This window comes from Thalassophryne amazonica, chromosome 14, assembly GCF_902500255.1.
Source record: "Thalassophryne amazonica chromosome 14, fThaAma1.1, whole genome shotgun sequence".
Taxonomy (NCBI): Eukaryota; Metazoa; Chordata; class Actinopteri; order Batrachoidiformes; family Batrachoididae; genus Thalassophryne; species Thalassophryne amazonica.
Window position 1 is genome coordinate 97,476,010 of NC_047116.1, and position 22,256 is coordinate 97,498,265.

General features: G+C 44.2%; 1 protein-coding gene across 1 annotated transcript; it reads left to right on the plus strand.

Moving 5' to 3' along the window:
• Positions 1 to 56: 56 nt before the first annotated feature.
• Positions 57 to 22,236, plus strand: lcmt2 (leucine carboxyl methyltransferase 2). Its single transcript, XM_034186570.1, has 14 exons — positions 57 to 217; positions 294 to 418; positions 7,974 to 8,055; positions 8,151 to 8,331; positions 8,510 to 8,666; positions 10,174 to 10,363; positions 15,953 to 16,060; positions 16,148 to 16,235; positions 18,473 to 18,691; positions 19,736 to 19,981; positions 20,469 to 20,566; positions 20,652 to 20,839; positions 20,916 to 21,051; positions 21,124 to 22,236. The coding sequence occupies exons 1-14, from the start codon at positions 155 to 157 to the stop codon at positions 21,286 to 21,288; spliced, it is 2,046 nt and encodes a 681-aa protein (XP_034042461.1). The 5' UTR covers positions 57 to 154; the 3' UTR covers positions 21,289 to 22,236.
• Positions 22,237 to 22,256: the final 20 nt, after the last annotated feature.

A 22,256-nucleotide genomic window follows, 5' to 3' on the forward strand; every position in this document is an offset into this window, starting at 1 on the left:
GTAGGTGGCGCTATAGGCTTAAAACGGTATTGAAAACCACCGAAATAGCAAAGAAGAAGAATCGTCAGGGTGGAGAATTTGTTTTTTGAACGAAGTTAAATTTGTTTCTTTGTTTTCTTCTTTTTAATTTAAACTGAATTCTGAAAACTCCTGAATGTTTGATGACGTCATGCCAACAAGAAAGAGAAAAGAACAGAAAGAGCAAAGAGACGCGGCGGTAAATTAAAGACTAAAACCCACCCTGCGGTTTAAAAATACAAATAACGTGATTAAAGAGTGTTTCTGTGGTTTAGGTTCAGGGAACTAATGACAGCAGCGTGGTCAGTAAACTGTCCGCCGCTCAGAGAGGCTACTTTAAGGATCCGTTTATCCACAAGTTTGTCAGCAAAACGGCCAGAAGAGCTCCACTGATTAACAGGTGAGTCCGGAGTTAAATATGAGTCAAATATCACCGATTAACAGGTGAGTCCGGAGTTAAATATGAGTCAAACATCACCGATTAACAGGTGAGTACGGAGTTAAATATGAGTCAAACATCACCGATTAACAGGTGAGTCCGGAGTTAAATATGAGTCAAACATCACCGATTAACAGGTGAGTCCGGAGTTAAATATGAGTCAAACATCACCGATTAACAGGTGAGTACGGAGTTAAATATGAGTCAAACATCACCGATTAACAGGTGAGTCCGGAGTTAAATATGAGTCAAACATCACCGATTAACAGGTGAGTCCGGAGTTAAATATGAGTCAAACATCACCGATTAACAGGTGAGTCCGGAGTTAAATATGAGTCAAACATCACCGATTAACAGGTGCGTCCGGAGTTAAATATGAGTCAAACATCACCGATTAACAGGTGAGTCCGGAGTTAAATATGAGTCAAACATCACCGATTAACAGGTGAGTCCGGAGTTAAATATGAGTCAAACATCACCGATTAACAGGTGAGTCCGGAGTTAAATATGAGTCAAACATCACCGATTAACAGGTGAGTCCGGAGTTAAATATGAGTCAAACATCACGATTAACAGGTGAGTCCGGAGTTAAATATGAGTCAAACATCACCGATTAACAGGTGAGTCCGGAGTTAAATATGAGTCAAACATCACCGATTAACAGGTGAGTCCGGAGTTAATATGAGTCAACATCACCGATTAACAAGTGAGTACGGAGTTAAATATGAGTCAAACATCACCGATTAACAGGTGAGTCCGGAGTTAAATATGAGTCAAACATCACCGATTAACAGGTGAGTCCGGAGTTAAATATGAGTCAAACATCTCCACTGATTAACAGGTCAGTACGGAGTTAAATATGCATCAAACATCACTTATTAACAGGTGCGTCCGGAGTTAAATATGAGTCAAATATCACCGATTAACAGGTGAGTCCGGAGTTAAATATGAGTCAAACATCACCGATTAACAGGTGAGTCCGGAGTTAAATATGAGTCAAACATCACCGATTAACAGGTGAGTCCGGAGTTAAATATGAGTCAAACATCACCGATTAACAGGTGAGTCCGGAGTTAAATATGAGTCAAACATCACCGATTAACAGGTGAGTCCGGAGTTAAATATGAGTCAAACATCACCGATTAACAGGTGAGTCCGGAGTTAAATATGAGTCAAACATCACCGATTAACAGGTGAGTCCGGAGTTAAATATGAGTCAAACATCACCGATTAACAGGTGAGTCCGGAGTTAAATATGAGTCAAACATCACCGATTAACAGGTGAGTCCGGAGTTAAATATGAGTCAAACATCACCGATTAACAGGTGAGTCCGGAGTTAAATATGACTCAAACATCACCGATTAACAAGTGAGTACGGAGTTAAATATGAGTCAAACATCACCGATTAACAGGTGAGTCCGGAGTTAAATATGAGTCAAACATCTCCACTGATTAACAGGTCAGTACGGAGTTAAATATGCATCAAACATCACTTATTAACAGGTGCGTCCGGAGTTAAATATGAGTCAAACATCACCGATTAACAGGTGAGTACGGAGTTAAATATGAGTCAAACATCACCGATTAACAGGTGAGTCCGGAGTTAAATATGAGTCAAACATCACCGATTAACAGGTGAGTCCGGAGTTAAATATGAGTCAAACATCACCGATTAACAGGTGAGTCCGGAGTTAAATATGAGTCAAACATCACCGATTAACAGGTGAGTACGGAGATAAATATGAGTCAAACATCACCGATTAACAGGTGAGTCCGGAGTTAAATATGAGTCAAACATCTCCACTGATTAACAGGTCAGTACGGAGTTAAATATGCATCAAACATCACTTATTAACAGGTGCGTCCGGAGTTAAATATGAGTCAAATATCACCGATTAACAGGTGAGTCCGGAGTTAAATATGAGTCAAACATCACCGATTAACAGGTGAGTACGGAGTTAAATATGAGTCAAACATCACCGATTTAACAGGTGAGTCCGGAGTTAAATATGAGTCAAACATCACCGATTAACAGGTGAGTCCGGAGTTAAATATGAGTCAAACATCACCGATTAACAGGTGAGTCCGGAGTTAAATATGAGTCAAACATCACCGATTAACAGGTGAGTCCGGAGATAAATATGAGTCAAACATCACCGATTAACAGGTGAGTCCGGAGTTAAATATGAGTCAAACATCACCGATTAACAGGTGAGTCCGGAGTTAAATATGAGTCAAACATCACCGATTAACAGGTGAGTCCGGAGTTAAATATGAGTCAAACATCACCGATTAACAGGTGAGTCCGGAGTTAAATATGAGTCAAACATCACCGATTAACAGGTGAGTCCGGAGTTAAATATGAGTCAAACATCACCGATTAACAGGTGAGTCCGGAGTTAAATATGAGTCAAACATCACCGATTAACAAGTGAGTACGGAGTTAAATATGAGTCAAACATCACCGATTAACAGGTGAGTCCGGAGTTAAATATGAGTAAAACATCTCCACTGATTAACAGGTCAGTACGGAGTTAAATATGCATCAAACATCACTTATTAACAGGTGCGTCCGGAGTTAAATATGAGTCAAACATCACCGATTAACAGGTGAGTACGGAGTTAAATATGAGTCAAACATCACCGATTAACAGGTGAATACGGAGTTAAATATGAGTCAAACATCACCGATTAACAGGTGAGTCCGGAGTTAAATATGAGTCAAACATCACCGATTAACAGGTGAGTCCGGAGTTAAATATGAGTCAAACATCACCGATTAACAGGTGAGTCCGGAGTTAAATATGAGTCAAACATCACCGATTAACAGGTGAGTCCGGAGTTAAATATGAGTCAAACATCACCGATTAACAGGTGAGTCCGGAGTTAAATATGAGTCAAACATCACCGATTAACAGGTGAGTCCGGAGTTAAATATGAGTCAAACATCACCGATTAACAGGTGAGTACGGAGATAAATATGAGTCAAACATCACCGATTAACAGGTGAGTCCGGAGTTAAATATGAGTCAAACATCTCCACTGATTAACAGGTGAGTCCGGAGTTAAATATGCATCAAACATCACTTATTAACAGGTGCGTCCGGAGTTAAATATGAGTCAAACATCACCGATTAACAGGTGCGTCCGGAGTTAAATATGAGTCAAACATCACCGATTAACAGGTGAGTCCGGAGTTAAATATGAGTCAAACATCACCGATTAACAGGTGAGTCCGGAGTTAAATATGAGTCAAACATCACCGATTAACAGGTGAGTCCGGAGTTCAATATGAGTCAAACATCACCGATTAGCAGGTGAGTCCGGAGTTCAATATGAGTCAAACATCACCGATTAACAGGTGAGTCCGGAGTTCAATATGAGTCAAACATCACCGATTAACAGGTGAGTACGGAGTTAAATATGAGTCAAACATCACCGATTAACAGGTGAGTCCGGAGTTAAATATGAGTCAAACATCTCCACTGATTAACAGGTCAGTACGGAGTTAAATATGCATCAAACATCACTTATTAACAGGTGAGTCCGGAGTTAAATATGAGTCAAACATCACCGATTAACAGGTGAGTCCGGAGTTAAATATGAGTCAAACATCACCGATTAACAGGTGAGTCCGGAGTTAAATATGAGTCAAACATCACCGATTAACAGGTGAGTCCGGAGTTAAATATGAGTCAAACATCACCGATTAACAGGTGAGTACGGAGTTAAATATGAGTCAAACATCACCGATTAACAGGTGAGTACGGAGTTAAATATGAGTCAAACACCGATTAACAGGTGAGTCCGGAGTTAAATATGTGTCAAACATCTCCACTGATTAACAGGTCAGTACGGAGTTAAATATGCATCAAACATCACTTATTAACACGTGAGTCCGGAGTTAAATATGTGTCAAACATCTCCACTGATTAACAGGTCAGTACGGAGTTAAATATGCGTCAAACATCACTTATTAACACGTGAGTCCGGAGTTAAATATGTGTCAAACATCTCCACTGATTTAACAGGTCAGTACGGAGTTAAATATGCGTCAAACATCACTTATTAACACGTGACTCCGGAGTTAAATATGTGTCAAACATCTCCACTGATTTAACAGGTGAGTACGGAGTTAAATATGAGTCAAACATCACAGATTAACAGGTGAGTACGGAGTTAAATATGAGTCAAACATCACCGATTAACAGGTGAGTACGGAGTTAAATATGAGTCAAACATCACCGATTAACAGGTGAGTACGGAGTTAAATATGAGTCAAACATCACCGATTAACAGGTGAGTACGGAGTTAAATATGAGTCAAACATCACCGATTAACAGGTGAGTACGGAGTTAAATATGAGTCAAACATCACAGATTAACAGGTGAGTACGGAGTTAAATATGAGTCAAACATCACCGATTAACAGGTGAGTACGGAGTTAAATATGAGTCAAACATCACAGATTAACAGGTGAGTACGGAGTTAAATATGAGTCAAACATCACCGATTAACAGGTGAGTACGGAGTTAAATATGAGTCAAACATCTCCACTGATTAACAGGTCAGTACGGAGTTAAATATGCGTCAAACATCACTTATTAACACGTGAGTCCGGAGTTAAATATATGTCAAACATCTCCACTGATTAACAGGTGAGTCCGAAGTTAAATATGCGTCAGACAGCTCCACTGATTAACAGGGTAAATTTCGTGCATATCTCTGGAACCGTGCAGAATTTTTCATGAAATTTTCAGTACCTGTCAAAGAGACTATAGGCAACTCACAGATAATCTGGATGGTGCGAAATAAAATAATGACTTGTTCATGCAGGGGTCGAATTAGTACGTGCATGTGCTAGTTTGTGCACGTATTATTCCAGCGGTGCATGAAATTTTATACTGCACTAGCACTGGTGCAAGTAACTTTATCCAAGTTTTATGAACTATAAGCACCAGTAAAATGAACCAATAAAGGAATAAATAAGGAAAAACAACAATTTCCAGTGTGTTGTCTTCATCTTCCCTGCGTTTTATGACTCTCACACACGGAGCGAGTTGCTGTGCTCTATTTGTTGTGGAAAGCTGACAAACGTCGCCAGCGGCGCCGTCCCTGGGTTCACAACATCCTCATGAGATGTAGGGCAGTCACAATTTTTACAATATTTGCCAATCGCGATTATTTTTCATATTCACTGATATTTTCCATAGTCACGATTGCCGTGAATAACTTATCCACAAAGTTGCATAAAATGACTCCGAATCTGACGTCATCGTGTTGCAGCCGCACGCAGCGTCGCTGCCTCACTCACTCAGTTTCCCTCTCGTCTTAGTCGGATGGTTAGCAAGGCTAAGATAATAACATGGAACGTGAGGAGTTTCTGGTTCCAAAGCCACGTACCACAGCATTGCTGTGGATGCATTTCAGTTTTGTAGGGCTGCCTCGACTAGTCACGACTACGTCGACGATTGAAATCGTTGACTGATTTTGGATAAGACGGCCGATTAAAACAGTTGCCATCTTGTTCAAAGCCGTTTAAAATGCGCAGTTTACCGAAGGGGAGGTGTGTGTGTGTGTGTGTGTGTGTGTGTGCGCGCGTGCGTGCGTGCGGAGTCACCTCGCTGCAGACTGCGAGGGAGGGAGATTCCTGAATAGAGGCACGAGGCGTTACGTTCTGCTGTGAACCATCAGTGCACACGAGACAGCGAGCGTGGAGCAGAGAGAGAGGATTTTAACCCGAGTGAACATATAAAAAAAAAAACTAAACCAAACCGTGGAGCTGCCTTTACTCTCTGTACTTTTGCTACACGTGCGGTTCTGATGGCACCATCCTGTTCACACCATGTGTGTGTCATATACTGAATTTTTGAGATCATGAGATGAAATAAACGGTCAAATATCCTTAAAAAAAATCCTTAAAAAATGAGAATATATAAATGAACTGAGCAAAAATTACACATACACGGGTTAAATAAAAACCCTACTGTGGAGAAGCTGTGCAGTGATGTTCGGAGGCACAGATCACAAAAAGCTGAACTTTAACAGCTGTTATTTTCCAAAGGTATGTATTTGTTCAGTCTTGAGCTTAATGTCGTGTTCAAGCACAATAACGTGACTGATGAGGAGAAAAAAAATGACTTCATCACACTAAAATGAACTGGAGTCAGAATAAAAATACAAGCTGCTGATTTCTGTTATTTTTCAAAGTTATTAAGCTGCAGCTATATGTTTTATTAATTTCAAAGTGAGCTGCCTCTTATTGTATTCTGATTTATTTATACAAAAAATATGGGGAGTCAAATCAGCCTGCATTGTTCTGTTCAATTTATATCAGTTTTCCTGCACATGTCCAGGTAAATATGGGGAGTCAAATCAGCCTGCATTGTTCTGTTCAATTTATATCAGTTTTCCTGCACATGTCCAGGTATTTTTTCCTTCTTTATAAGAGTTTGGTGTTTGCGTTTGCTCCACAAAGTTTTTAAAACACAATAAAATGTTCACACTTTTCTTTATAGCAGTTCTGTAATTTCAGAAATGCAACAGAAACAACCACAAATCAGACAAAGTTGGGACTGTATGTAAAATGAAGCTAAAAATAAAAATGTTGCACTATTCCCTTTTTCTCCGCTCACAGAAGCCAAACGTTCTTTCAGAGTTGTGTAATCATACTACGATAGTAGAATATAAAGAAGGGGAAAAAAAGACAATACTTGAAAGAATGTGAAAGCATTCATTGGTTTATATAATGGCTACAATAGTCCTTGTAATTTGATATTTTGTTCATTTATAAACAACAGAAAAGGGATTTACATTGTGGTGTTCCACTGCTGCTAAAGTCCAAATTGTGACGTGTCATCTGGTGATGCTGTGCACTGACTTCAGACTACCATAAAAAAGACTTTGTGTCCTTCCTTATTCCAGCCAAAAATCACATCAGCTTTTCATCTGAACAGCTCTTCATGCATCCAGACGGCTTACAGCGGAGTGGTATGTTTGTGCATGTGTGTTAAAAGGATTAGCACCGTCAGTTAGCTCAATCTAATCGGCGCCTTGCTTGTGTTGTTGTCCTCACACAACCGGGTCGGCACTTGTGTGCGCCTGTACTACAAAAAAAAAAGACTGTGTACATCCTCAGTGCAGCGAAAAAAAATCATGTCAGAAATTAGTCCAGCTTTTCATTCTAACAGCCTCCAGACAGCATAGTGGATTTGTTTTGTGTGTGCGCATGCGTGTGTGTGTAGGTTTGTGTGTGTGCAGAGTGCAATGGTACCAAACGTATGGAACCAAATTTGCACTCTAAAAGCAATGCAACACAAATGGGATGAATAATCCATGTCATGTGACATACAAAGCATCAATCAAATGACAAGGATCCACTCAGCCATTATATAATATGAGTTATTTTTCTCATGTTTATTGGATTTTGAGTAAATCTTGTGTTTTCTGAGAGATTTGTAGGAAACGACGGGTTTCTTCTCCAGTGTAACTGAAGGTGTTCTGTTGCCTGCTTTAGGGGTTACTACGTGCGCTGGAGAGCTTTGGACCACTGTGTGAAGAGGTTCCTGCGTGTCACCGAGAACTGTTTGAAGAAACAGGCAAGGACCCTGTGAACCCGTCTGAGGGTTTCCACGTCCACAGCTGGCCTCGCCGTAGTGATTTTCCCCTCATTGTCCCCGGTGTTGTCTTTCAGATCTTGTCTGTGGGTGCAGGCTTCGACTCTTTGTATTTCCGTCTGTGTGCGGACGGGGCTCTCGGTGGTGCTGTGGTCTTCGAGGTGGACTTCCCTGAAGTCGCCCGGCGTAAAGCTGCACTCATTGGACGTGAACGCGTGCTGAGGGACATGCTGAATGCTGATTGGACTCATCTTCCAGGTTCAGTTTCACCTTGAATTGACAGTCTGTTTGGTGAGTCAGGTTTCAAAACAGCAGAAAATTTCCAGAAACGTTCCACAGGAAGTTAAACTCTGGAATTTTGCAATCCTAGTCTTGAAGAGTAGGGAGGAAGTGAGGTTGCTTTGGCGTAAAGTTGCTGATGGCTGTGTGTCTTCAGGCCCTGTGTACGTGCACAGCGGTCAGTACCGCCTGCTGGGCGTGGACGTTAGAGACGAGTCCCACATGGAGGAAGTCCTGGACCTGGCTGGGATGGACCGGTCTGCTCCGAGCCTGGTTCTGTCTGAAGTGGTGCTGACGTACATGGAAACCCAATGGTAAGAGAGCTGCTGTGTGTGTGTGTGTGTGTGTGTGTGTGTGTGTGTGTGTGTGTGTGTGTGTGTGTGTGTGTGTGTGTGTGTTAATTATAACAGATAGTGTTATTTTCAGTGTAGTCACGCGGCCCTCAGCATGGGTTTGTCTGAGTCAGAGGGTCTGATGGACAGTCTGTGTCCCTGATCAGAGTGATCGGCCCTGAGCACACAGATTAGAAATCTCTCTTCAGAGGGATGGTGCGGTCTCACACATACACACTCAAAATAAATTAATAATTAAAAATTTTTGCCATGCAGTTTCGTCATCTCATGTGACCTAAGGTGAGGACAGGATGTTTTTGGTAGCAGCCTGCTGGAGTGACTTTGTGTCAAATGAAGAGTTACTTGGAGACACTGAGATGAGGAGACACACTGACACTGTGAGGTCATGAGGTCATGATCCAGCACACAGGTTCCTCAGTGTTGAGGGTCCCAATGGATGCAGAAGGCCAGGGACACACCCACATTTCACCTGCCTGCAGCAGATTGGTGGTCATGCTTGAGAGGTGGAGATGGATTGTTTGTCTGCGTGGTTGCTATCCAGGACCCAAGCCAGTTCCGAGCAGCATCAGTGCATGTTCCCAGACCTGACCTAACCGTGCCGGCACGCACTCATCTGAATGTCTACAATATAACTTGGAGATGGTCCAGCAAAGTTTCACCAAACCTGGACAGAATAGTTAAGCAGGTGTCTCCAGATGATGGACGTTTGGAGCCGATTAGTCAAAGGTCACAGCCTCCAAAATAGAATAGAATAGAATGCCTTTTATTGTCATTATACAAAGTACAACAAGATTAAAGCCAGCTCCAAAATCAGTGCAGGCAAGTAAGAAAGAAAAGCAGCGATATCAAATAATAAGTATCAAAAAATATATTTACAATGTAAACATTAGAAGGTAAGGTGCACGGTCCTGGATGGTATGTACATTGCAGAATAAGTATGTTATTATATACAGTAGTGTTTCTACTTTTTTTTTACGAGTAGCCCAATTTCATAGCCTTAAGAGTGTGCATATCATGAATGCTTGGTCTTGTTGGATTTGTGAGAATCTACTGGTACATTGTTTCCCATGTAACAATAAGAAATATACACAAAACCTGGATTAATCTTTTTAGTCACATAGCACTACTATTATTCTGAACACTACTGTACATTGTTAAAAATTATAAATATTGCACATTATGGGATGGAATGTTGCACATTAAAACACAGTCTGGGATATTTCTGCAATCAGCAGGGTTTAAGAGAGGATGCAACACGTTTACTGAACAGTCAGTAATTTGAAATCAACATTATGATGTCACAAAGACATCAACAAATGATGTAATAATTGTCAAAAAAAAAAGGATGTCTCCAAAACAAAGACAGCAAGAGAGGTGATCCAAACCTTGAATCAGTCAGCTAATCGTTTATCAATAAGCAACAGAAGTGATGTCACAGTAATGAAGGGCTTTGTTGTGTGTCTTTCAGGTCGGATGCGGTGATTGGCTGGGCAGTGAAGCTCCTCCCACAGTCATTCTTTATCATGTATGAGCAGATCCACCCCCACGATCCTTTTGGACAAATCATGCAGGAGCATTTCCTGAAGCTGAACTCAGCTCTGCGTGCCCTTCAGCAATACCCAGACACGGCTGCACAGAGATGCAGGTTCTTGGACAAGGCCAGTATGCAGACAGGAGGTCACAGTTAGGAGGTCATAGTGCCCACGTTGATGTCTCAGTCTGAGTCAGTCCAGGGTGCAGGTTTTTACTCCTGCTGATCAGGAGGAGCTTCTTCAGGAGTCTGTTTCTGTGAGAAGATCAAGAGAAAACAAATCAGCTCCCAAAACCCAAGAACCACTCATCCAATCAGCCAGAGGAACCCACAAGAACACGGGGACAACAAGTAAACTCCACACACAAAGAACCAGGCAGGGAGAGAACCTGGAACATTCTCACTGTGAGGCAACAGTGCTAACCGCTGAACCACTGTGTTGTCCAAAAATCATCACAAAGATCTGAAACTACTAAACCGCTTATGGTACATAGTCTATCCCTCTTTGTCCCCTTCCATCGCCTCACTGTGGAGAGAAGTTTAATGAGGTCTTTTCCACGTCAAACCTTTTTCTTGATCCTCACGGTGCTCGACTCGGCTGATGTGGACTGAAGAGCGCGGGTTATTTTTTCCTATTGGCTGAATTCCACAGTTTATGGTGCTCATCATTAGACATCCTGGAGCAGACAGACACCTATGAGAGGTAGAGCTCAGTCCTCTACCAGCAGAGAAGAACTGGCTACCAGAGATGAAAGGAGAGAAGAAAAAAAATATTTTCGCAGATGTGTTGGAGAAGTCATGCATAGCAAGACAGTTTTGACTTATGGTTCAAATTTTAAACAACCTAATTCCAGACATCCATCCATCCATTTTCTTCCACTTTATCCGGAGTCGGGTCGCGGGGGCAGCAGCTCAAGCAAAGCCGCTCAGACCTCCCGATCCACACACACCTGCTCCAGCTCCTCTGGGGGAACCCCAAGGCGTTCCCAAGCCAGCCGAGAGATGTAGTCCCTCCAGCGTGTCCTGGATCTTCCTCCCAATGGGACGTGCCCGGAACACCTCTCCAGTGAGGCGTCCAGGGGGCATCTGGAAAAGATGCCCGAGCCACCTCAACTGACTCCTTTCGACGTGGAGGAGCAGCGGCTCGACTCCGAGCTCCTCCCGAGTGACCGAGCTCCTCACCCTATCTCTAAGGGAGCGCCCAGCCACCCTGCGGAGGAAACTCATCTCGGCCGCTTGTACTCTCTCGTTCTTTCGGTCATGAGCCAAATCTCATGACCATAGGTGAGGATCGGAACGTAGATCGATCGGTAAATCGAGAGCTTTGCCCCCCTACTCAGCTCTCTCTTCACCATGACAGTCCGATACAGCGAAGACATCACTGCAGATGCTGCACCGATCCGTCTATCGATCTCACGCTCCATCCGTCCCTCACTCGTGAACAAGACCCTGAGATACTTAAACTCCTCCACTTGAGGCAAGGACACTCCACCGACCTGAAGAGGGCAAAGCACCTTTTTCCGTTCGAGAACCATGGCCTCGGATTTGGAGGTGCTGATTTTCATCCCGGACGCTTCACACTCGGCTGCAAACTGCCCCAGTGCACGCTGAAGGTCCTGATTTGACGAAGCCAACAGAACCACATCATCCGCAAACAGCAGAGACAAGATTCTGTGGTTCCCAAACCAGACCCCCTCTACACCCTGGCTGCGCCTAGAAATTCTGTCCATAAAAATAATGAACAGAACCGGTGACAAAGGGCAGCCCTGGCGGAGGCCAACGTGCACTTGTTTGACTTACTACCGGCAATGCAAACCAAGCTCCTGCTGCAGTTGTACAGGGACCGGATAGCCCTTAGCAAAGGACCCAGTACTCCCGGAGCACTCCCCACAGGGTGCCCCGAGGGACACGGTCGAATGCCCTCTCCAGATCCACAAAACACATGTGGACTGGTTGGGCAAACTCCCATGAACCCTCAAGCACCCGATGGAGCGTGTAGAGCTGGTCCAGTGTGCCGCGACCAGGACGAAAACCACACTGCTCCTCCTGAATCTGAGGTTCGACCATCGGTCGAATTCTCCTCTCCAGTACTCTGGAATAGACCTTACCGGGGAGGCTGAGGAGTGTGATCCCCCTATAGTTGGAACACACCCTCCGGTCCCCCTTCTTAAACAGAGGAACCACCACCCCGGTCTGCCAATCCAGAGGCACTGTCCCTGATCGCCACGCGATGTTGCAGAGGCGTGTCAGCCAAGACAGTCCCACAACATCCAGAGACTTTAGGTACTCAGGACGGACTTCATCCACCCCAGGAGCCTTGCCACTGATGAGCTTTCTAAACACCTTGGTGACTTCGGCCTGGGTAATGGATGAGTCCGCCTCTGAGTCCCCAGTCTCTGCTTCCTCTTCGGAAGGCATGACGATGGGATTGAGGAGATCCTTGAAGTACTCCTTCCACCGTCCGACAACATCCCCAGTCAGGGTCAACAGCTCCCCACCCGCATCGTAAACAGTGCTGGTGGAGAGCTGCTTCCGCCTCCTGAGGCGTCAGACGGTTTGCCAGAATCTCTTCGAGGCCGACCGATAGTCCTCCTCCATGGCCTCCCTGAACTCCTCCCAGACCCGAGTTTTTACCTCTGCGACCACACAGGCTGCGGCACGCTTGGCCTGCCGGTACCTGTCAGCTGCCTCTGGGGTCCCACCTACAAACAAAGATAAGTAGGACTCCTTCAGCTTGCTGAAGAAGGAGTCCTAATTCCAGACAGGTTTTTGAAATTAACATCACCTCTGTCATTTTTTACAAAGTGATGGACGACAACAACAACATGTTTTAGCTTTAAAGTAACACACTAATTTTGAAGGTTTTAACATTTACAGATACACATGCCAAAAGGCATTATGGGAAAATGGAGCTTCCTGTCATCAGTGGTTGGTCAATTTATAAAACCAACACACAAGTTACTGTAACGAGTGTGTTGATTTTTACAAATAAGTCTGTATTTGTAAATATGCCACAGTTTGAAAACTGAAAATTCTATTTAAGTGATTCAGCAGCATGTATAGCAAATGTGTGGCAATTGGTATTCACACTCCCATAGATGGGAGGAAGTTCCATTTTCCCATAGCACCTTTTGGCATGTGTATCTGTAAATGCTAAAACCTTACAAATTAGTGCATTACTTTAAAACTAAAACATATAGCTGATATTTTCACTTCGTAAAAACGTCAGAAGTGACGTTAATTTCAAAAACCTGTACATTATTATTAGTTTATTTAAAAATTTAACCACAAGTAAAAACTGCGATGCTGTGCATGACTCCTCCGACATGCGCTACTGCATGGCTGTGAAAACAAATTATCTTTTTTTTAGACAGAAGCGCTGGCTCGTTGTTGTTTTTGATTGCCTTTGAATTTACTCAGAACTATCAGTAGCTGCCAGTGTACTGGAGTCTGTACTAAAAGTTATCATTTAGCTTTTAGCTATAACTTCCGCAAAATGTTTTAGGGGTTTATCAATTTATCAATCAAGCTTTATAAAAGTTAACTTTTTGTTAGCTGTGCCCACCACTGGTATTATTACTTCTGCTCATTCCCAACCCTCCTGAAGACACGCTGAATTATACACAGGAATTGAACACACTGACCCCAACTTAGGAGTCTCTGAATCTGATGTGTCGTACTCCAACAAGCCCAGTCAGAAAAAAACACCTAAATGTTGGAAATGGAAAGGTTCTAATCCGGGGACAGGTTGTCCTCTATCGTGTCTGCAAGTGTGCCTTTGTGGCACACTGGTCCCTCACCCCGGGTCAAAAGTCACCCTGGAGTCAGATGACTGGATGCAGTGAGGGAGGACATGCAGGTGGTTGGTGTGACGGAGGAAGACACTGAGGACAGACTGAGATAGAGACAGACTATGTGCTGTGATGACTCCTAATGGCAAAATGGTAAATGGACTGCATTTATATAGCGCTTTTCCATCTGCATCAGACGCTCAAGTGCTTTACAATAATGCCTCACATTCACCCCGATGTCACGGTGCTAGCATACAAGGTGCTCACTACACACTGGGAGCAATAGGGGATTAAAGACCTTGCCCAAGGGCCCTTAGTGATTTTTCCAGTCAGGCTGTGATTTGACCCGAGGATCTTCTGGTCTCAAGCCCAACGCTTAACCACTAGACCATCAACTCCAATGGCAGCACCCAAAAGAAGAAAATACAGAAAAGGAATTGATCTACAATTTGATCATCAGTATTGGACTTTGATCCTGATTGCCTGTCATCATTATCAAAGCTGAACACTTGATCAAAGATCAGTAATCAGGATATCAAAGATCATTGTCAGGATTAAACCTCAGCAATCAGGATTAAAGATGGGCAATCTGGATAAAAGGTTAGAATCAGGATAAAATGTTGGAATCACAATCAAAGGATCAGGATCAAAGGTTAGCATCAAGATCCAAGGTTGGGCTCAAAGGTTGGCATCAGGATCAACGGTTAGGAACAAAGGTTACGATCAAGATCAACAGTTGGGATCAGGATTAGCAGTTAAGATCTGGGTCAAAGGTGAGGATCAGGGTCAGCTGTTACAGGCCCTGTCACACCTTGAAGATTTAGCCAGCATATGCTGACAGCCCCGTTTCCACTGAGTGGTTCGGGTCGGTACTGCGCGGTATTATGAGTGTCAGAACAGATAAGTCTGGCTTGGTTTGCGTCTCCACCGCTGGCCGAAGCAGAAACCTTTGTTTGTCAGGTGGAACACTTAAATATTGATGAGCACGTCATGTACGGTGTCCCGCAGCATCTCCACTCCACATGGAGGCCAAACTGAGAAATTTTAACATTGTTATTTTCGTCTTTGTGGATCATGGGATTTTATTGCATGCAGACAGAATCTGCTGATATCTGTGATAAATACTGAGACGTTACTGAAGGAGCTTCCTCAGGCTGAAACATGCAGGAGCAGCAAAACACAGAGGGACTTGTTTCTTCAGCCACGACAAGGAATTAAAGTATTTTCAGACTTCATTTTCCAAAATCAGGAGGCTTAATGTGGATACCTTTTCATGAGGTTGTGATGATGAATCTGACTGAAACAACGTAACAGGTTGGATTAAGACTTTATATTTACTCTCTGTGTGTGAATGGTTTTAATATTTGAAACAGTCTGAACTGTTCACATGAGGACTGCAGCTTTCAGCCAATCAGTCGACATATTTCGACTTATGAGTAACTTACAGGAAACGTGTGTCAACAGTCGCATAACTTACCTACAACTTATGTCCCACATGTACGGGACATATAAGGCATACGCTCAAAACTTAAAACGCAGCCAAAAATTTTCGAGGTGCTCAGCGTATTACGACGTATATCTGTGTGCTTCAATGAGCTCTTAACTTGCACAAAACTTGCCCAGAACTTATCAGATGTACGCCAGCATTTTTAATACGCTGGCGTCAAGGTGTGACGTGTGTAAGGATAAAGATCAGTGGTTGGGATCAGGATTAACTGCTGGGATCAGGATGTATGGTTGTGATTAGGATCAAAGGTTATGATCAAAGGTTGGGGTTTGGATCAAAAATCAGTTATCTGGAGAAAAGGTTGGGGTTTATAGTCTGTGGCATTCATGTTTCATAACAGGATGAGAGTTATTGCAGATTCCTGTGGTTGGAATCAGTTGGTCTGGTGTCAGTGAAGGTGTGTGTGTGTTATCTGCAGGGCTGGGAACACTGTGTGTGCGTGGATATGAACAACTTCTACCTGGACCTGGTTCCTGAGGAGGAGAGACTCAGAGTGGAACACCTGGAGCCTTTTGACGAGTACGAGGTCGGCTGCTGGACATGTGACCGCCTTATTGTAATGTGACTGCAGCTCAGTGTGTGTGTCCGTCCGTGTGTGTGTGTCCACCTGCAGGAGTGGCATCAGAAGTGTTCCCACTACTTTGTCCTGACTGCGTCCCGGGGCGCTCTGATGGCTCAAGCGTTACTCACCTGTCCTCCAGGTAACACCAGGACCCATCAGAAACAGCGTCCCCATGTCACCCAGCAAACACTCTGTGGTCTGTCACCTGTCACACGTTTAAGACCTGTTGAATCCTTAGTCTGAGACCAAGACCCGTGGGGGGTCATAGACTCTCGTCCACTTCAGGCTGCAGAATCTGGGGATGAGTTCTGGGACCACGAGCCTCAGCACTTCTATGGGATCTACTTTTTTAATGCTTGTAAAGACGACCGTGTGCAGAACTACAGTTTGGAAATAAATAAATTAGAAAATCAAAGTGTTAGGAAAAATGACCTAAAACCTCTGACACAGACAACAGATGAGACACCAGAGGAAACGAGTTTGTTTCTAAGATCTTTAGTTATTTAAAGCTTCAAAGGTAGCTGTCATACAGAGTGTAGGTCTGAAGACAAATACAAGTACAGTAGTGTTCAGAATAATAGTAGTGCTGTGTGACTAAAAAGATTAATCCAGGTTTTGAGTATATTTCTTATTGTTACATGGGAAACAAGGTACCAGTAGATTCAGTAGATTCTCACAAATCCAACAAGACCAAGCATTCATGATATGCACACTCTTAAGGCTATGAAATTGTGCTATTAGTAAAAAAAAAAAAAGAAAAGGGGGTGTTCACAATAATAGTAGTGTGGCATTCAGTCAGTGAGTTTGTTAATTTTGTGGAACAAACAGGTGTGAATCAGGTGTCCCCTATTTAAGGATGAAGCCAGCACCTGTTGAACATGCTTTTCTCTTTGAAGCCTGAGGAAAATGGGACGTTAAAGACATTGTTCAGAAGAACAGTGTAGTTTGATTAAAAAGTTGATTGGAGAGGGGAAAACTTATACGCAGGTGAAAAAAATTATAGGCTGTTCCTCTACAATGATCTCCAATGCTTTAAAATGGACAAAAAAAAACCCACAATGAATGCTTGGTCTTGCTGGATTTGTGAGAATCTACTGAATCTACTGGTACCTTGTTTCCCATGTAACAATAAGAAATATACTCAAAACCTGGATTAATCTTTTTAGTCACATAGCACTACTATTATTCTGAACACTACTGTACATTCAGTTTTGATGCCACTTATGTACAGTCCCAAGGTGTCCCAAAGTCCATTCAGTGAAATCAGTTGATAGCATGAGACAGTCAGTCTCTCAAAGTCTGTTCTGGTTATCATTCATGGACTGATGAAACATTGTCTCACCTCAGCATTCTTATCTGTACTCTTTTCTCTTCAGTGGCATTGTTCAATCAATTACAAAGACAATTATAATGGTAAATATATTTGACAGAGCATTAATTTTTAGAACACAAAGTAAAAAAGTTAGTCATCAGCATGTTTCCATGACAACAAACACATATGCACAAAAGTCTTTATTGTTCTGTGGGTTAGAACAAATATCCAGCAGTGGAGCCCTGCTCCTTCCACGAGAGGCTTGAACTAGCCCGATGTCTTAATTAACCCGACCGTGACTCCACCCGTGATTATTCATGAAGTCCATGCCGCGGAACGTGACATCACTGCTGTGAACTTGATGAGGAAGCTCTCTGAATGTCCTCCCAGCCTCCCTGTAGCTCCGTGCAGCCAGCAGCTGACGGAGTCTCACTCTGATGTCGGTAAAAATACCAACAAAAACAGGGAAATACCTGGTTTTCCTTTTCTTCTTCTTTTTATACTTTAAAACGCCCTCAGAGGGATGTGTTGTCTGATTTCCTTTATTGTGCTTCTAAATGCTCATTCTGAATACAACAGTGTGGCTTCAAAACAGTAAATTGTCCAGAACTGTTTAAGTCGCTGATAAACGTTCACTTTAAACAGAGAATTCTGGACGCACTTTGCTTGAATGTTTCTTCAGGTGGACTGTGTCCAGTTCCTGATCCGTGTGTTTTTAAGCTTTTCAGAGGTTTTCAATAATTGTAAAGTTTTTAAATGTAAACCAATAATCAATGATGAGATTCTGATGAGATGATGTCTTTGTGTCCTTTCTCAGCGGATTAAAGCCATTAAACACTCTCCTGTGTTTTAGTTTAAGTCATATTTAAATGTTTCACAATATTATTATTACTATTACTATTAAGTGGACTAAATGTGAGAAATTGTCACAGTGGGACAGTTTTGCAAGAAGATAACTGACACAGAAACCTGCACAGCCTCGACTTCTCATCAGCTTTAACCTGGACCTCCTGTTTTTCTCTTTCTGTCCATCTGTGCTCCTGACCGCTCCTCCGTGTCTTCAGGTCTGTCCAGTGGTCCGTCATGGAGTCCCGTAGTCCTGAATGTGAGCACTCTACCAGTTTGCATGGAGGGACTGGGACTGGCGTCTACTGTCCTCGGGCCAGGAGTGGTCCTGCTGACTGGAGGCTCCTGCAGAGGAGGCAGGGGGGCAGTATCCAGGATCCTGACCAGAGGTCCAGGAGGCTGGAGGGCTGTGACCGTGGAGCCCACAGCAGACTTTGGTACGAGGGAACACGTTCTAGATGTTTTTGCTTTTTGGCTGTTGGTACCTTAGAAAATGCTGTCCTCTAGCGTTGTCCTGTTTACGTCCTGCAGCTGTTCCAGTAAAACACAGTCCAGCCCCCCCCCATCTACAACGTAATCAGACTCATCATCGTTCATCTTTTCTCAGATTTTCTCTTTGTGCGCTGCCTGAACAGCGGGAGTCTGGAGTCTGGTGGGTTGCGGGAACCGGAATGCTTTGCTTTATTACATCTGACACTTTAAAAAAAATTAAATGCTCATCCATCTGTTTCCTGTACCCGCTTACTGCACTTAAGGATCACAGTTAGAGCCCATCCCAGCAGAGGGGGGGTTCACCCTGGACAGGACACCTGTCCATCATAGACACTCACACCTATGGTCAGTTTAGAGTCACCGGTTCACCGACCCTGTGTGTCTGTGGGATGAATCCAGAGCCCCCGGAGTGAACCCACGCGAAACGTGGAGAACAAGCAAACTCCACACAGGAAGAGAACCTGAGACCTTCTCACTGTGAGGCAGCAGTGCCGCCCAGTAGTGATGTTTGTTTGTGTTTTTTTACATACTTTTAAACTTCATTACAAAATAGAAAATTAAAGAGCTTTTTTTTTTTTTTTTATGACCTCTCATGGCCCACCACAGGGCAGCGACCCACACTTTGGGGTGGTTGCCTAATGGTTTGTGGACTTGTTCCCAGTGTGGAAAGTTCCTGGTTCAAGGCCACCCTGCCCATTCTCCATGTAATGTGGAGTTGTGTCAAGAAGGACATCCGGCATAAAACTTGTGCCAATTCAACACATGGATCCACAGAGAGACGGAGTGAAAGACGAGCGAGCAGCCAGAGGGATGGATGTGTGTCCAAAATATAACAGCAGCTGGTCCCTGAACCTACACAGGCTCAGATCCACTACGGGATCAGAAAGGATCAGATGTGTGTTTATTTGTGACATCACAACCCATTAAGACAAATACTGTTGGTGTGTTTTTCGGTGACACTGCACGTGTACTTCCTGTGGGTGTGTCAGGTATCCGGCTGTACCACACAGCAGCGCCCCTGCCCGGAGGAGCGTCGGTACTGTTTGGAGGTCGCTCCTCTCCTCTCAAGCCGGCCAAAGGACTTTTCAAGGTCACGCTGGACCTCTGTGGGTCATCTGCTTCACTTCAGACAGGAAACCAGGGGACAGTGGAGTGCTGCGTGGAGGAGACGGTCTGTACGGGTCCACTGCCGGTGCCAAGATGGAGGCACACTGCGACTGTGGTCCGCCACAAAGGTGGGACTTTGAACTTTATCTAATCTGCATCAAAAAACATCACCACCTGGAGACCAGACGTAGATAACAGGACAACAGACAGGACATCAACACGTACACACACACACAAATCTACACACACGGCGCACACGTATGTACATACAGATACGCACACGATTCTACACACGTATCTACACACACGGACGAACCTACACACAGATACACACTCGTATATACACACAGTCAGATATGCACATGAATCTACACACATCTACTCACGCACATACACACATCTACACAAACGCACGTATCTCTACACACACACACATTTGTGCACACGTATATACACACACAGATACGTACATGAATCTACATACACACATCTACACGCACACACGCGTGCACAGTGTTTTTTAGTCCAGGGTGATATGGTGGTTGATGTCGCTCCGCACACAGGAAACTCAGATGGTTTTGAGGTCACGGCTCCTGCTTTCTTTCCCACTTTTAGGCAAAGACGTCCTGTTTGTGTTTGGCGGCAGGAACGAGACCGAAGCGGTTCTGGGTGACGGACACTTTCTGTGTCTAGACCGACAGCACTGGACTGAGGTTTGTTGAGTCCGTGTGCGTTTAAGACCTGAACCCTGTCAGGTTTTCTGCAGGTGTAGTCAGGCTGTGTGTGTGTTACTGACAGATCCCAGTAGAGGGCGCACCGCCGGCGCCTCGCCTTTCCCACACAGCGTGTCCGTACCAGGGAGGGGCGGTGGTGTTTGGAGGACTGAACGCCGCGGGACGGCCGCTCGGGGACGTGTTTGTGTTGCGGCCCGTGGACAGAGGCTTCTGCTGGGACCGAGTGGAGGTGCAGCCGCCTCCTGTGCCGAGGTCGGTTGTCAGCACGCTGAACAAAAACCACTTGGGTTCTCATGAGCAGTCAGGCACAGTCTGTGGTTTCTTTTAGGTATTCCCATTCTGCCCATGTGATTGAGGACAAACTGGTTGTGGTGGGCGGAGTCTGGCTGCACTCAGATGGCGTGCCGGGTGTGGCTGTGATCGACCTCCGCACGGGGAGCGGCGTGGAGTTCAGGCTGGACACGGTCAGTTCAGGGAGCTCCTGTGGAATCATGTTTTGTTGGAGACGGTGCTGATTGTCCCTCTGTCCTCTACAGTCCTCTGTGCCCTGGCCTCTGATGCTTCACTCCTTCTGCTCCGAGCTGATGGACCCAGCAGAACCAGACCTTCTCCTGATAGGTGGGGGAGGAAACTGCTTCTCCTTTGGGACTCACCTGAACCCTCAGCCCGTCACTGTGGACCTCAGACCTGTACTAGGTTAAAGTCAACCAGGTGTTGTGTTTTTAGAACCTTCTCAGCCCGGCCCTGTGCCCTGGATTAAACACAAGTCTGTGGTCAGACTGGAAGAGTCACCTCACAGTGGACACCGTGTTCTGGACCTGGCTCGGACCTGGGTCCCTGCCTCCTGTGTTTAATTTTAGCTTGACTGGGTTATGCAACCTAGACTCAGTCCTCTGGGCCCAGAACGGTCAGAATCATTTTTATTCACAGAAGTGGGTGTTGTATAAACCTCAGTGGACACGTGTTCAACGCGAACTCCTAATAAAAGAAAAATAAAGTCCTCGCCTAATAAATCCATTTATAGTCCTCCTACTTCCTGTTGCACCGACGGCTCCAGAGGAGCGTTTAGGTACCAAACCAGAAGAGCACTTGGGTGATTGCAGACTTATGCTAAAGAACCATAAAACCCTTAAATTTAAATTAAAATCCAAATGAATATTATTACGTTAAACTGTCGGCCTGCAGAAAAAATATTAAAGGTGCTGATCCAGAATTCTGGACTTTTAGTCAGTCAGTCAGTTACGGGGCATTTCCTTTTTAGTTTTCTTCAGTTTTACTGACCTGATTGTCTCCAGACTCGTTGTCTGTTACCCACAGTGACCTGAAGATGCCTGTTGATTTTGGGGTCAAAAGGTCAAGGTCACTGGAGTGTAAAAATCTTTTGAGTTCGTCTTTTTACCCAATTGTCTGATTGTGACTAAACGTGTGTTCGGTACACTGACCCCAAGAAGTCTGTTGGCTTTGGGGTCAACAGGTCACAGACGCTGACCTGTAGTTTGTAGAAGCGTTGTGCAGAAAAGCGTCGCTTGTCAGTGTGTGGTGGGTTTGTACAGACTGACAGGCGGTGTTTCCTTGATAAACCTGTTTTTAAATCTGATATTTGTATTTTGTGCAGCACATTAATGTTTCAGTCAGAACACAGTTTAGTAACAAAGTACAGAACACAGCG

Bases quoted from the DNA above. Each gene is read 5' to 3' on its own strand.
- lcmt2 (XM_034186570.1), top strand. From the start codon at position 155: ATGTTTGATGACGTCATGCCAACAAGAAAGAGAAAAGAACAGAAAGAG. The intron at 19,982-20,468 runs GTGGGACTTTGA...TCCCACTTTTAG, and splicing joins GACTGTGGTCCGCCACAAAG to GCAAAGACGTCCTGTTTGTG. The intron at 20,840-20,915 runs GTCGGTTGTCAG...GGTTTCTTTTAG, and splicing joins CAGCCGCCTCCTGTGCCGAG to GTATTCCCATTCTGCCCATG.